General features: G+C 33.1%; 1 protein-coding gene across 1 annotated transcript; it reads right to left on the reverse strand.

Annotated features, from left to right (window-relative positions):
* Positions 1–10806: 10806 nt before the first annotated feature.
* Positions 10807–15408, reverse strand: LOC131859920 (probable aldo-keto reductase 2). The gene is made up of 5 exons (XM_059214208.1): positions 15027–15408; positions 14724–14921; positions 11889–12061; positions 11699–11801; positions 10807–11367 (listed from the first exon to the last, which is right to left on the reverse strand). The coding sequence occupies exons 1-5, from the start codon at positions 15234–15236 to the stop codon at positions 11029–11031; spliced, it is 1023 nt and encodes a 340-aa protein (XP_059070191.1). The 5' UTR covers positions 15237–15408; the 3' UTR covers positions 10807–11028.
* Positions 15409–16981: the final 1573 nt, after the last annotated feature.

The following is a 16981-nucleotide window of genomic DNA, read 5'->3' on the forward strand; positions in this document are numbered from 1 at the left end:
TCCTTGGGGATCAAATGACTTGATTTGTGACTAGCTCAATGGGTTCTACCTCCTTCCTCAACATTAGATTATTCTCATTCTCCCTCTTTCTTGTAAGATGCAACCATTTTTATATTGAACATGTGTTGTATCATTTAACATGAATGCATTGAACACTCTAATTGAAGATGGATGTGATAATTATTATTATATATGGAATTGGTACTGCTTTAAATGCACCGGTGTTGGAATCGAGCACAAAGTATGATCTCTTATGCTTCTCTATTATGGATGTATTGTGATGTTATCATAGCAACATTTCAATTGGTGTTTTAAAAATGAACGTATATGTGATTGGTTTGATTTCGAAGGTTGATTTATTCATTTCCTAAGAGGGGTTCATGAGTTATTGGCCCAATTTTGGATGTGTTGCTAAGGTAGCAACATCAAGGAACCCTTAGAGGTTACTTGAGTTAACTCAGTCAGAGTTTTGGGAGTTTATATGTGCACAATTGGTTAACAATTAGTTGACTTTATCTTGAGGTTGTGCATTATACTTGTATATGTTATGCATTATGACCCTTAATTTCTTTTTAAAAAAACTATTTACATGCATTCCTTGTATATTTTTCTCTTATCCTCCAGGGTTCCTAGGTGAGGAGTTACAGGTTTGTTAAGAATCTAAAAGTCCTACAAACTAAAAAATAATGATTTTTATTTCTAGGAAAGCATGAAAAACTACAAAACAACCAAAATAATTTCATAACTTCACACCATCCTTAGCAAGGGTGCCAAAAATGTTGAGCCTTATAATTCCAATTGAGATTCAAGATTGGTCACAAGTCTTCACAATTCAGGGATATCTATCCATATTGATCAATCCTTCATGGTTAAAAGGTTGCATTTACTTGTCAAACTAGGGGTTGTATAACTTGGAATGGGTCAACATTGTATGTGCATTATGAACTTATCCTAGGTTGCTATCCTATGTTAACAACAGAAATTGTAGTAAAGGAGAGTGCAAGAAAACAACTACTGAAAACAATAATAGTTGATAAAGAAATTTCAAAGAGAGAATAGGTACAATGAAAACAAAATATTATACTAAAGCAATTACAATCTAGAATAAGTATTTAGTATAACATCCATCAACTGCTACATACAATATCTAATCTGATTCGGCTAAAACTACTATAGGAAAATAGTGAATGATAAAAATGTTAACTAATTTGAATTCAAAATATCTATCTAAATTAAATGCATGAAATGGAACTGATTAAACTAAAATAAACTAAGAGTAACTTTACCTCAAGTGGGCCCCCTTAGGTAAGTACTCGCTATGAGATTAGATACTATAGTAAGTTGGAGTAATTTTAGAACAATTATCTAATTATTTATTAATTAGGTGCTCTAATTGCTTTTTCACTTAAACTAAAATTAGTTTTGTATTAGCCAAAGTTTTATATTCTAACATTAGTTCTAAATATAGCTAGGCTTAATTTAGCTCCTAATTTTACCATTAGGGTTTGCACCTAGGGTTTCATTCATCCTTTATAAAGATTCATTCATTCATTGTAACTGTATCTCTGATATTGTTTGTGTAATGAGTGATATAGAATTCTCTGGTTGTTAATATTTGGCTGCTCTCTATTGTGTATAGGTGTTTTGTTTGTCGTGGCTCTTGTTTTTTATCGTCAACTTCTACATGCAATCAGAATATCAGATCTATCAAGTTCCCATCTGCATGCTTGAGGGACCAAACTTGGGTTGAATTTTATGTACATATTAGGAACAAACGGAGGTTGGCATTAAGTTTGCGACATCCAAAAACCCTAAGATCGACTATCATTGCATCAAAATTGGAGCAGTTGAAAACTGAGTCAAATTGGTTGAGGGCATAAAAATCAAGACAAAATTTGAAGGTAATGAAAAAATATGGGCACTCTAGAGAAAAACGGAGGTCACCATCGTTCTTAGAAGGCCCTACAAATGCCTACCAAATCATCAAAATTGAAGATCAGACGAAATTGGGGCAAAACTTTTTAGTTACAAAGAAATCTCCATAGCTGTATGAAAATCTGTATGTTTGTATTGTTCCAAAGGCATCATAAAATCAATGCATGTTTGCAAAAAATTCCCATCCACTTAATTGTTTTTTGTAATTTTTTTTTATATTTTTTGGAAGAATTTTATTAAGTTTGTGGGGTACGTGTTTTAAACGGGAAGGCAAATTCCTTTCACAAAAGTTCAAACAAGGCTTTCCAAAAGACTATGTAGGATTTTCCTCTATAGTGCCTTGTCAAAAAAAATTGAAATCAACGTTGATCCATTAATTTTGACGGGCCCTATAATTTGGCCTCTTCTAAATTTAGCAAACCTCTTCTATTTTTGCCTTTCAAGCCCTAAAAACCACCTCTTAGTTTTTTGCTTATAACTTTGTCATACATAGTCAAAATTGAGTAAACAGGATATCATCAGAAAGCGGGTTTTGGCATTGATCTGATTTTGTAGGTTGTTTGATCAGATTTTGCACCAGTACCAGGCCTCCAAAGTTAGCCTTTAATAGTTTTGTGCTTTCAGGTCCATATCTTTGCACATCTAAAGTCCATTTTTTTACTTCCATATATCATCGAAAAGCTCTCATTGTCTCCTATGTGGATATTAGGCCTATTTTTCCATATTGTTCTCTAGGTACATTTTATTCAATTTTTTAATTTTTACTATTTTGTCAATTACTTGGACGTTTTTGCACTTGGGATGGATCTGTTTGTTGGAGAGGGTCGTATTTGATGTGCTTTACATGTGTTGTGATTATTGGGGTCTGGTAATTTCATGTAAGGAGGTATCATGGGTTTTTTTGTTCATCCTTTAGTTGTCTGCTTGGTTAAGGATAATTATGAGTCTTGGCAACATGAAATCTTGACACATCTCAGGTGGCTAGATTTGTTGCCTTATTTGTATGGACTCATACCTGAGCCAACAACTTCAGGAGGTAAATTAGCTTGGGGTAATTTCATAGACCATGGTGTAGGTGTGATTGGTTCTAGTGTTAATTTTGACACTATGTGTGATATATCGAACCTTGAGTGTCTACGCACATTTTTGGCTCACCTTTAGGAGACCTTTGGAGACCCCCATATCTCTCCATTTTTTAGAGGATCCTACATAAGATTGTCTTCTTCCCCTTACATATGTAGATTTCATACCTTATGATGATGATACTATAGAGGGGCTTGAGTATATTAGAGGTCTTACATGTTTCAATGGCTTAGAGGCCTATCTCCATGTTCCTACTCACATTGAGAACCCATCTCAATCATCTTCTTCTTTTATCATTCCTGATCAATTTGGCATTGGCTCGTGCATAGTCCATCTTGATTCAACGCAACAAGTCATTGTTCTTCCAAAAACAAATACTAGGGATTTGTATCTTACAAACATATCACCCTTGTTTGTGGAGTCTCATATTGCAAATCTGGAGGATTGTTTTGAGGACATTCATCTCCTCTTTGTTGATAGCCACATCAGTCTTGTTAGCTCATCCTCATTACCCATGGAGCTTGTTCTCCATCATCTTTTGTAGAGTCTTGATTTATCACCTCCTACATTGATTGGGCATGTACCTAATTGGTTTGTTCTGACATAGCAACATTTAATCAATTTCCAGAGGCACGTAGAGTTTGGATTTGTATACCTACATCTTCTAGTTTATGGGAGGTTTGGTTTCTTTTGAAGGGGAGAAATATTGTTTGCAAGCAATAGATCATGTTCTTTCTTCAAGCATCCATCATTGGCATAGGAGCTACTTCTTCATTGGGGGATTATTATCCTTATTTTCTATCTCTTATGGGGGGAATATTGATTGTACTGATTGATTTTGTACTCAGGGAGCACTTGGAGTCCTTCATCTTAGTCACATGTAGTAGCTTTTTTCATTTCATTATATCTCTCCCCTCTGGAGAGGGGTTTTATCCCATGTGGTTTTTCTCCTTTTGTCCGTTTAGAGAGACCTCATTGGTGTGAGTTGCATTGCTTTGCATTGGTTTGTACATATGTACCTAATCAGGCCTAGTTGTTAGAACTCATTCATACATGTATTTTGCATTCATATTAGCTCTTTAGCTTATCCATAAGTTAATTTTAAGCATGGGTGTTGGAGTAAATTTAGGAGAATTATCTAATTATTTATTAATAAGGTCCTTTAATTGCTTTTTCACTAAGCTAAACTTTGGTTCTTTTTATTATCTAGAGTTTGTTTTTCTAACATTAGTTCTAGATGTAGTTGAGCTTAATTTAACTCCTACTTTTCATTTCTTTAGTTCTCCTAATTTTAGCATTAGGATTTGCACCTAGGGTTTCATTCATCCTTTATAAGGATTAATTCATTCATTGTAATTGTATCTACAATATTGTTTGTGCAATAATATAGAATTATATGGTTGTTATAGAGCATATAATATTTCCTTGATCTCTTTTGTGTGATAAATGTTTTGCTTGTAGATGATTCTTGGCTCCTGTGGTTAATCATCAACTTATACATGGTAATCGCATTGTCATTAACCTTTTCAATTTATGCTTTGACTCACTTATACATTCAAACCTATGACCTATTCCTCTAACTACTAGTCAATCCTTGAATCTAGGGAAAGATTTATTGAATAGATAAAGGAAACATAAATTGATGAAGAGTCTTATTAGGACTGAAATTCGTAACAACTTCAAGACATAAATGTCCACTCGAATCGTTATAATAGATTCCTAGTTAGCACATCTTCAGGTGGTTAGGAATTTTATGGAATAGGTCCACATACGAGTGTCACTCGTGGGAGTGTTTTTTACTAGTTCAAGTCGATTCTACCTTTGGTTGCAAGAACTCACAAGGTGTGTTGCTATAGGAACAATTGCTTCTGATCCAAACTTGAAATGTTGCATATTATGTTAGTGCATACAACATTGCAAAACTATAACAATCATCTATTCTCATTCATAACACACAATTACAAGAATATATATGTATTATATTTAGATTAATTAATTAGACATATTAAGTGTGCTCGTATGAAGGCTTAATAGTATGATAAGTCAAACTATGACTAAAGTTTTCAATGTTTATGCCATAAAACTTAACTAAAGTATGTGAATGCAGCTTATAAAAAATGAACAAAATAAGGACCTATCACAAGAAAGAGGTAATTGTTCTCTAGGTTTCTATATTTTCTAATTAACTTTCTAATATGTTTAATGCAAAAAATGATGCTAATGTTTCATACAATTGTTTCTCTTGAAGTTTATAATGAAGATTGCAAGTTTAATAATTAGATCTTAGTCATTTATTTTCTATTTCCTATGTCTAGAATCATACCGGAATCACAATCTATCATGGATTTGAACAACTAGAGAAGTTTATCTATGTTCCAAGCTCACCTATGGTTCTGGATACTCCAAATGATTACATAATAAAATGCATCGATTCTCATAAGTCTGGTTATGCACCCATTTGTTGTTAACAAAATCGACCCAAATTGTAATAATACGTTGTTTAATGAGAAAGACACACTTTCAGATTTCATATGATGGTATGGTTCTACCCAGATTCAATATATAATTCCAAATTAACAAAAAAAAAAACCAATCACTAAACCTACTTGAAATACTATGGAAGAATAGATTGAATACAATCGACCCACTAGTCTCATCCTAGATGCCTTGGCAATCAATCCCCCTCTTTGGTTCGTTTAACCCTTCTTGAACTTTGATATATTACTATTTGAATAATGAAAGCCTTGACTTGACTATGCAGTAATATGGCCGATATGATATGCTTCTATTTTTTCTATATGAAAGATGAAACATTCTGTGCTAATGAAAACTCATCAACAAATGTGTTTTTAGCTTCCCACAGAATAATGAATTCACAGCCTGTTAAAATGATAGTGGTTTTGTCTTCTTAAAAGATATTCTTTTCAACACAAATATCAGTCCTCCTTTCTTGGCGTAGCTGTTACAAAACTTAAATCTTTTATACAAGTTACTTCCTTCTATCAGCCACTTGGTATGAGTTGTTTCATTGTCTTTTTCTTGCATATTGTTTTCAGCTTGTTTCATTCAATTTGCCAATACATTGCAACATAATGAAATTCAATATAAATTAAAATACCTCCATCCATAAAAATATTGTAAATGCTTTCGAATATTTTAATGGATGTGACTATTGGTATAATCGGCCTCCTTATTATGAGGCATGGAATTATTTGACGTATAGGAGTGCCTATACCATCATAGGTGTATGCGTATGTGAGTGCATATGAGTGCATATACATATGTATTCTTATGTACCCATGTATTTGTACTCTTATGACGATTTAGTCATGTTTATAGGTATCCTCATGAGTTCTATGTGCAATTTTTCATTATATTATTTGTTATTGCACTATTCATTCTAAGCATATATCATTTCATGAAAGGCGGATTTGACAACATATTATCATAGCACTCTAACATTCACCTATTATCAAGCAATGCACAAGTAAATACAAGGTGTGAAATTTCACTTTTTCTTTTCCAATTATTCACTCATGGGCATCAATGATCATATGTATACATGACAATTAAATGAAAATATTCATTCTATTATTCGTATGCATGTTCTACATGGTGTGTGATATGGTTCTCATTATGGACATTATTACCCAAATGGCTAGGACCCCTCTCCTCGACCATGTTCCCATCTTCAATTAATCCTGCATCTACTTAAACTCATTCACACATTAATAAGTTTGCCCAAAAATTATTATCATCATGCATATCTAGTCTAAATCATCATTAATTTCTCTTATAACTTTGTAACATCATTTAAACCTAATTTAATCATTTTTAAACTAAGCATATCATTATTCTATTTAACTTAATCCATTTCAACATAAATTAAAATTAACTAATTAACTATATAAATCGAGCTTTTATGAAATAAGTAAAATAATGGGACATGACATAGGGTCTAGTCAACGTTAGGGTTCAATTATAGTTATGATCTAATTAGAATTAGGGTTTAATTATGTTTATGGTTCAATTAGGGTTAGTCTTTGCTTAGAGTTAGAGAGGATTCAATTAAGGTTAGGGTTAGTGTTCTACCATAAGGGTTGGGGGTTGGGGTTAGGTTCAAATTCAAATTAAATTAGGGTCAAGGTTGGGGTTAGGGTTCAATCAGGGTTAGGATTAGCATTCAATTAAGGTTACGATTATGTTAAGGTTAAGGTTAGAGTTAGGGTTCAATTAGGGTTAGGGTATAATCAAGTTTCAATTAGGATTAGGGTTAGGGTTTAATCAAGTTAGTGTTAGAGTTTATTAATGTTAGGGTTAGAATTGAATTAGGGTTAGGGTTTAATAAGGTTTGAAATTTAATTTGGGTTACAGATTAATTATGATTAGGGTTTAATTAAGGTTAAAGTTCTTTTTTTTAATTGGTAATGTCTTTTTTATATTTTAGTTTCTAACCAGTGAGGGCCACATTTAGGGGACCCCCTCCCCATGGTTACATTTGTGAGGTATTAAGACCTCCAATTTTTTTAGTGGCATTGTTCCTAGAATCTCCTTATATCCCTCCACTTCATCTCCTTATCACTCCATATCATCACCTTTGTTGCTCCACTACATCTCGTTATCAATCTGCTACATCTCCTTATCGCTCCATATCATTGGGCCGACCATCTCCTTATTGCTCCATATCATTGGGTTGACCATCTCCTTCTCGCTCCATATCATTGGATCGATATCCACCCCTTATCTCTTTGTTTCATGCCTTATCTCTCCACATATTATTCAACCCATCCAACTTGTCAAGAAGTGTCTTGCACGGCCAGTCCTCTATCAGTCTACAAGGTCAAAGTGCCCACTTGTGCTCCTATGTGGGTAGTCAGGCTCTGCCAGCCAGTCAACCATCAAGCATTTCTTTTGGCATTAACATCGAACAACATCTTCAAGTGGGGAATCAACACGGGGGACGCACACAACCTTCAAGGGACAAGATTTGAACCAAAAACCACCCTATTCTAGGGCTCGTGACAAACCATCACACTATGGGGTGAACCCCAAGGTTAAAGTTCTATTAAGGTTAGTGTTCACTTAGGGTTAAGGTTAGGTTCAATTAGGGTTGGATTTAATTAGTGTATAAAGTTAGGGTTAGAGTTCAATTAGGGTTAGGTTTTGATTAGTGTTAGCTTTTTAATTACTGTTAGGTTTTAATTAGGGTTGGGGTTAAAATTTAATCAAGTTTAGGTTTAAGATTTAATTAGGGTTAGAATTCAATCAAGGTCATGATTAGGGTTAGGTTTCAATCAAGATTAAGATTTAGTGTTCCACTTAGGGTTAAGGTTATGATTCTAGGATAAAGCTTAGATTAGGGTTAGGTTTGGGGATCAAATAGAGTTAGTGTCGAGATTAAGATTAGGGTTCAATTAACTTGTTTGGATTCAATAAAGGCCCAATTAGGGTAAGGGTCAATGTTAGGGTTCAATTAGAGCTTTCTTTCAATTAGATTTTAGGGTTAAGATAATGATTCAATTAGGGTTAGGGCTCAAAAAAATTAGGATTCAATTATGATTATATATAGGGTTCAATTAGGATTATTGTTAATCAGGGTTACATATAGGGCTCAGTTACGATTACTATTAAAGTTAGGGTTGCGATCAAGAGTTCAATTATGGTTAGGTTTAAGGTTCAATCTGGGTTATAGGATAAAACTTGGTCTTGCAATTAGGGTTAGGGTTATTATTGTCTTATTCTAGTTAGGGTTCTAAGATAAAACTCTAGGTTGCAATTATGATTAGGGCTAGAGATGGATGATAGTTACAATTTGGGTTAGAATAGCATTTGTATTAAGGTTAGCTTTAAGGTTACAATGATCATTTGCATTAGGGTTAGTTTTAAGGTTACAATTATGACTATAATTAGGACTATGTTATGGTTATAATTAGGGTTTAGGGTTCAATTAGGGTTAAAATATATGATATTTAATTATATTTTATAATGTTATAATATATAAAAAAATTAAAGTTAGGGTTCAATTAAATTACTTAGTGATAGAGATTTTCACAATCCATAATATCAATTGTGTAAGATGTTTTTGCATCAACGTTTTGGATCACACTCCATCATCAATTATTAGGATGAAGAGAGCCCTTGATCCTAATGGTGGATCACCAAAAATGATTTGAAATGTTGATGCAAAAATATTGTACACAATTGAATCCAGAAACAACTATATCTACAATTAAGTTAAGCTAGAGTTCTTTATACAACATTATTATTACTTTTCTATATATTACTTATGAAGATTTATTTTCATCAAATAATACATTAATTATCTTAAATTAATAAAAAATAAGTTATCCTTCATTAATCTTGCTTGTAAGACATTAATTGAATTTTGATTGTATGTATATGTATGTGTGTGTATACATATACATATAGGTATGTATGTATGTATACATATATTTTGTGGGTGTGTACATGCATACATACATTTGTAGTTGCAACATGTAAGACATTAATTGAATTTTGATTATAACAAAATATAAGTAATTTTAGACATTAATATATATCTTAAATTAATTTTTTTAAATTACTTAGATTTCATTATAATCAAAATTCAATTAATGTCTTGCACGTTGCAACTACAGATGCTACTAACATCACTCACACTCACTCTCTATCTTTGTCTCTCACACACATACATATATATGTACTCACATGTATATATATCTTTAATTAATAAAATTACATATCTTTAATTAATAAAATTACTCTTTTATTATAGTCAAAATTCAATTAATGTTTTACATGTTGCAACTATAGAACTACTAGCATTTACAAATATATTCAATTATTTGTCTTAGATGTTGTACTAGCATATATATATATTCAATTAATGTCTTCTTACTTGTTGCAACTACAAATGCTACTAGCATATATACATAAATTCAATCAATGTCTTGCATGTTACAACTGGAGATGCTTCTAGTTCCAACTATAAATGCTATATCTAGTAAAATCTGCAGTAAGTATATATATATATAGACACACACACACTTCTAGCATATATATATATAAATTCAATCAATGTCTTACATGCCTCATCTGCAGATGCTATTGGTTACAATTGTAGATGCTATAGCTAGTAGCATAGAGAGAGAGAGAGAGAGAGAGAGAGAGAGAGAGAGAGAGAGAGAGAGAGAGAGAGAGACATCCTTCTCAAGGCGTATATTGTACTTATATTTGTGAAAAGTTATTAAAAAACAGGCATCTCAAAAAGAATATCTCTAGACATATTTTATATAGATTTAATAGATATATATATATATATATATATATATATGTGTGAATTGTATGTAAAGCTGTATAATTATCAATTGTATGTCAAACAATATAAAATTGACATTTTTAACTACAAATTAAGAAAGTAGGACGGTAAAAAAATTCTGACATTTTACTATTAAAATTTATTGCTGCCAAATTTAAATCCTCTCTTTTAAGTTGACCTTCTCCAATGTACTTTCCAGAAGTGAGACGTTTCAACATTATTTACTCTAATCTGAACACAAATAAGGTTGATCTACTATAGATCTTAATGAATTCTCAAAACTATTTTTGGGGAATTATTTATTTTAATAACATCTTCCAAATGCAAAATATTATTTAAAAAAAATAAAAGACCATCCAAATGCAAAATATTATTTAAAAAAAATAAAAGACCGTCTTTGGAAAATAAGAAAAGCCTTCTTTATCACATATTTTTTTAAATGCACACTGAATTTTGCTGATAGCTCATCGTACACAACACTCAATAGTATTATAAGATCAATGCACATTAGAAAAAGCTATGCCCTTTGAGTAAACACTCTGCAGTCTCGAGAGCAAATTTCCTTATTATTTTTAAAAAGTGGAACATTTATTTAGCTTGCATATAACTAGTCGTAAAAGGATACACTACCAAAATCATTTATAGAGGAGGTGTCTCTGACTTCATCCATGTAAAATCATCACCAAAATCATTTATATGCCTTTCCATGAAGAGAGAGGAGGTGTTTCTGACTTCATCCATGTAAAATCCATGTCAGCATATCGATCTCCATGGACAACTCCAGAGGAGACTATGGCTTCTAATTCTTTCATCTCCTCAGGTGTGAGCTTTACAGAAAGAGCACCGATGTTCTCCTCAAAATTCTTGATTTTGGTTGTCCCTGGAATTGGTGCAACATCGTTTCCTTGGTGTTGAACCCAAGCAAGTGCAAGTTGCCCTGGTGTGCACCCTTTACTTGAAGCAACTGCTGAAATCTTCTCAAATATAATCTTGTTTTTCTCAAGGTTCTCTCCAGTAAACCTGGGCAAACTCTGCAAATATAATACTTTCACAAATCAAAAGTTCATCTAAATTAAATATATAAAAAACAAATTTATAATTCAACAATTCAAAATGAAGTTCAGAACTTCCCACTTCGACATACAAGTCCTCAAACAAAAGGACAAAAACAATGTATTTTTTGCAAGGCACCCACTTTCCTCATATACTGAGACACCCAGGAAGTTGAAAGGACTTGCCATGATGTAAAGAAACCTAGAATTGGTGAGAAAGAACTCGCAACTTTGGCCTTGTGAATAAACAAGGCTTTTAATTTTCAATAATCTATCATTAATGCAAAGAGGGCTCAATGGATGCGCATACCTTTCTAAAATCATTATTTGCTAAGCTTTCAACCAACTTTGCTCCAGAAGAGAAGAAACCTCGGCCTAAAGGGCTATATGGCACAATTCCAATACCAAGCTCCCTACAAGTAAAAATTGAAGTGTTAATCATTCAAATAAGATAATTAAAAATGAAAAAAATTAAATTTTAATGCTAAAAACCCACATACCTGCAAGTTGGAACGATTTCTTCCTCTACATCCCTAGTCCACAAGGACCATTCTATTTGAACTGCTGTAATAGGATGAACAGCATGCGCCCTTCGAATTGTTGATGCAGAAGCCTCAGAAAGCCCAATGTATTTTACTTTCCCTTCTTCAACCAGTTTCTTCATTTCACCAATCTGTAATAGTTGCACAAGCAACCATAGTATCAAACAATAGTAATGCATTTACTGAAATCTATCATCAAGGGATGATATTTAGATAAGAATCAACAAAAGTGACTACTAAATAATCAAATTGGCTAAGACAGCAAAAGCAAATATCTTAGAGATGACTAGAGCATGAAAATTTACTTTTATAGTTCTGCATAAAGATGGAAAGCCATATATAAGGACAGTTTCCCACCTGAAAGTTGAAACACTTACAATATACAGTATTATAAGGTAAGCGTACAATGCAGCAAGCAATGAAAGCAGACTCAAACACCATCTACTACTCGAGCCATGCATTTAAACTCTACTCTTCCATCCTCTCCACCAAATCATTAAAAAAGGAAAATCACAAACCAAACATAAAGAGTCCTTGCTGCCGTGGTCGATACCATTATCAGCCTCACTGCTCATCATAAGCAATACATTGCTGGTGGCTCATCAAAGTAGCAAGTATATTGTGAGTTACACAGCGATCCAAATAATCAGGATAACCAAGAGATACAGTAAGTCCGGAAAAAAGAAATCCTCATCCACGGGACATACATAATCTTCAATATAATGGAAGGATCTTCCTGTCCTCCACAATACATTTCAAATAAACACTTGCTGCTATGGCAAAGGCATTATCTGTCCTCACTACCCATCAAAGGCAGCCCATTGCTGGTTGCTTAACACAGTAAGTACTAATCATATGTGAGTTACATGGAGAATCAGAAGACATCAGAATAACTAAGTTAAAGTCAGTCAGGGAAAAAGAAATCCCTAATCATATGACAAACGCTATCTTAGATATATTGGAAGGATCTTCCTGGTCTCTATAATATATCTCAAAATTGTATCGATATATGCCAATGCAATTACAAGACTACAGCTCTACCAGAAAGGAATGATAAATTAGAAGTAATGATTGTTAAAAGACCAAAGATATGATCTTTGCCAGAAAAGCTATGCCAATAACATTGGAATATGAGCACCATTAGATAACCTAACACCATACATGGACTAATAGAGATACAAATGTGTTATTTGATGCCCTGTAATGCACCTGACATGCCTACCAAAGCAAAGAAATTTGGATATTTTCTTCAAATGCTATGGCTATTCTATTTTAAAGGTAAGATTGATATGGCTAATAAATCCCCGCAAATGGTAGAGGCATAAATCTGGTAGCAAAGTCACAATCTTCCCACATATTGCTGACTGAACCAAGGAAATGACCAGGGTAACAAGACAAAAGTCATTCAAGGGAAAAAAAACTCAAGATAAAGCTACAAATCCACTTGGCCATGCTGAGAGAAGACCAAGGGTGGTGCTAGGGAAGGTCAATGTTCCATTATAATCGTATCAACAACTATAACAATCCACAGAGGAGATGAAAAAAGAGAAGCTGCAAAGAAAAATATTGCAGAACTTTTTGAACTGAGGCCAAGAGGGATCCAATAGCCCACAAACTATGGTTCCATTTCTCTCCCTGCTCAAAAAGTGGGTAACTCTAAAAAGCTGGATGGTGTTTGAGCCTTGCGCCTCACCAGCACAAAATCAAAATCAAAACCCAACATTGACGAGGCAGTGGAGAAGAAAAAAGATTTTGCTAAAAAAGTGTTCGCCGCCTTCAAAGATTAGGTTAATAACATACTTTAAAATAAGTTTGGGAAAGTAATCACTAGTCTGTATACATCCTTTTTTAAGAAACACCCTAGCCACACGAAGGGTAATGATTAAATTCTGGGCGGAACAACCTGATTCCAAAATTCCCAAATAAATTGGAGTTGGATAATGTTTGAGGCTTATACGGACAAAGGAGTCCATCCAAAGAACTAAGAGCTTGCAACTCAAAGGTCAAAGGCTGCTATCCCTGGGCAAAGAGTTAGTCCCACATAGTCCAACATGAACCTTTGCAACATAACCGATGCTCCAGAACGAGGGTATAGTATTGTAGCAGAGTGCTCAGCTCACTAAAAGAGAAACCTACATTTAACTATAATGGCCCTAAATGCACCATTTCAAATAAGTATATGGTAGAGAAAAGATACATACATAGTGTTGACCTGGCTGCCATGCCTCATGAATTGTTCAAATCATGCACCCCTTGGTGTAGGTGGATTGCAATGCCCAACTTACACTTGAGGCTTGGTCACAAGGCCAAAACCTAAGGGGTTCAAAATTTGAACAACACAGGTAACCTGAAAAATCTCCATGCTTGTGGCAAAAGTAGGGTCTTGGAATCTGCTGACTAGCCTGTGACCTTAACCTGAGCTTTATCTCTAACATACAACTATATAGCTGTGTAGTCCTAATCTGTGATATAATAGGTTAGTTAACAAAATCAGGATAAGAAATTATATGTTAAAAAGAGATGAGTTCGACTGTTAAAAAGTATTGTAACTTCCAATTCACGGTTTCAAGTTTAAATCTTGGGGAGATAGGATAAAGTGTTGAAATTAGGTAAAAACGATATAGTGTTGAAATTGGGTAAAATACCCATACCTCTCGTCTTTGGCATCTAAGCAGGAGGTTACCCAACAAGGAGATGAAGGAAAAAATAAAAACTGGATCAGTATAATACACTAACACCCATAAGAGCGATCACTTAGTAATCAAATCCACACACGAAGAGTAGAACACATACAGTAACTTCTATGGGGATTCTGGTATCGATTCGATGTTGGTAATAAAGATCAATGCAATCCACATCAAGCCTCTTTAGACTCCCTTCACAGCTAGCACGAACATATGCAGGATCTCCCCGAATGCCCCTTACCCCACCAGCAAAACTTATTCCGAACTTAGTAGCCAGCTGCACTTTGTCTCTTATTCCTTTTAGGGCCTGCAAATCAACTCAAAAATCTCCAAATTAAAATCTAGCCATAGATAAATCCTTTGAAAACTTGTGAAAATCAGATTAACATGCACTAAATTTAAAGTACCCTACCTTTCCAAGGAGAAGTTCATTAGTGTGAGGACCATAAATATCAGAGGTGTCAAGGAAAGTAATGCCTTTGGAAACGGCATAGTGAATGAGGGAGATCATTTCATCTTCAGCTTTAGGTGGGCCATAAAAGGCAGACATGCCCATGCAACCCAAGCCCTGTGCAGATACTTCAAAACCCTGGCTTCCCAACTTGACTTTTGGCACGGCCATTGCTGTTGATCTTGTTATCTCTGCTTCTGCCTTGGCTTATATCTCAAGGCTGAGAGGCAGAGCATTTATAATACACACACTGAGGAAGTAGGTGTGTGATTGGTGAGGTCAGTTGTGAACTCATTTTTGACCAAGCTGCTCATCCACCCGAAGGACCGGTGAATGATTGACCCATCTGTTTTTGTTTTTACTTTTGGGACGCTTTAATATAAACTCACATACAAAAAATTTAAGTTAGTTAATGTATATTTTTATTTTTAGTTATTTAATATCTATAAAGTTTTCAAATGAAATATTTTTCAAAAGTGAAGAACTATAACATAAAATAATTATGGGTGACCTTTTCGTTCAAATGGTTGATAAGGTAGTGCTTAAATTTTGAGTTCATTTGATGTAGATTCAAGGTTGAAACTCTTGTGAATTGGATTTACCTAGTATGACTTATTAGATATATTCTTTTAATTTTTATTATTATTGAAAGATTGTATAAGAATTTGTGAATATTATTATGTTATAAAGAATGGATTTTTTAAATTTGCATAATGATATCTTTATTAGATTTAAACATAAGTATTCTTACATTTAATTTATGTAAATTCTGCATTAATAATATTATCTAATAGATTAGTCCCAGCTCACAAATCTTAAAGCTAATTATTGTTTGGATATTTGTTTTAACTAATTTATATTGAAAGCATTCTTTTCATTACATAATTTGGTGGGCCTGAACTTCCTAAGAATTTATTCTTCTTTCTTGTTAGAGTTTTTTAATCTAATTGTTTTGATTGCACTTATTTTATAACATATTTCATTAGGGTTTGGATCCACTTATTTGATCTGGCCCATGCACCTTTAGATTGTCCATCTTTTCTATATCATTTATCATGAGTATACTATGGCTGATCTTTCTAATTTTCCTAACATTTCAATGAATATAAGGAATATGATATTATTCAACAACTTCACATACACAAGCTAAGATATATTTTTGGGATTTAGTGTGCACATAGCTTTTATTGAAGGAAATCATTCAAAAATCTTTTAAGAAAATATTACTTTGCAATTAGTATTTATTTTTATAGAATCAATTGATCATAGCAACATTGTGTCATTTCATGATGACAAATAATTCCTGCATGTGCCTATTATAAAGTAAACTAAACTTTTATATATGACGAGATATGATAAATTAAACAAGAAACATAAATGTTAAACACTATCTTGAACATATGCACTAAAAATTGTTTAAAAAAACTAAATGTGTATATTCTAAAATTATAACAATTCAATCTTACTCTTGTATTTGTATCCTACCCCTGTGGTTTAAAATTGACTTTTGGCAAATAGATACAATCTAATACCATAAACCTTAACAAAAAAAAAAAAAAAATTGATGAATTAAATAATATTATTCTATCACATTTCATATTCACTTATTTAATTAGCCCAAGTCAAAACACCTAAGAAAAGTCCGCTTTGCCTTTAAAAAAATCTGTTTAATAATTCGTCATGACAAATAAAAAATTATCTCCAGAATGTTTTTGTCTTTTGAATTGAATTCGAGGTATTTATTAGATAAATAAATAATTGTATTAATATCGTGAAAGATCTAAAAGCTTGGCCGGCACGGCACATTAAAGTAGGGAATATGACATAATCGCATAGGTAACCACAAGCTGATGCCATCGCTTACGTCATTCGCCAGATTAAGTAATTTTTAAAATGAAAGGAAAACTTTAATAAAT

This window comes from Cryptomeria japonica, chromosome 1 (assembly GCF_030272615.1).
Source record: "Cryptomeria japonica chromosome 1, Sugi_1.0, whole genome shotgun sequence".
NCBI classification, from domain to species: domain Eukaryota; kingdom Viridiplantae; phylum Streptophyta; class Pinopsida; order Cupressales; family Cupressaceae; genus Cryptomeria; species Cryptomeria japonica.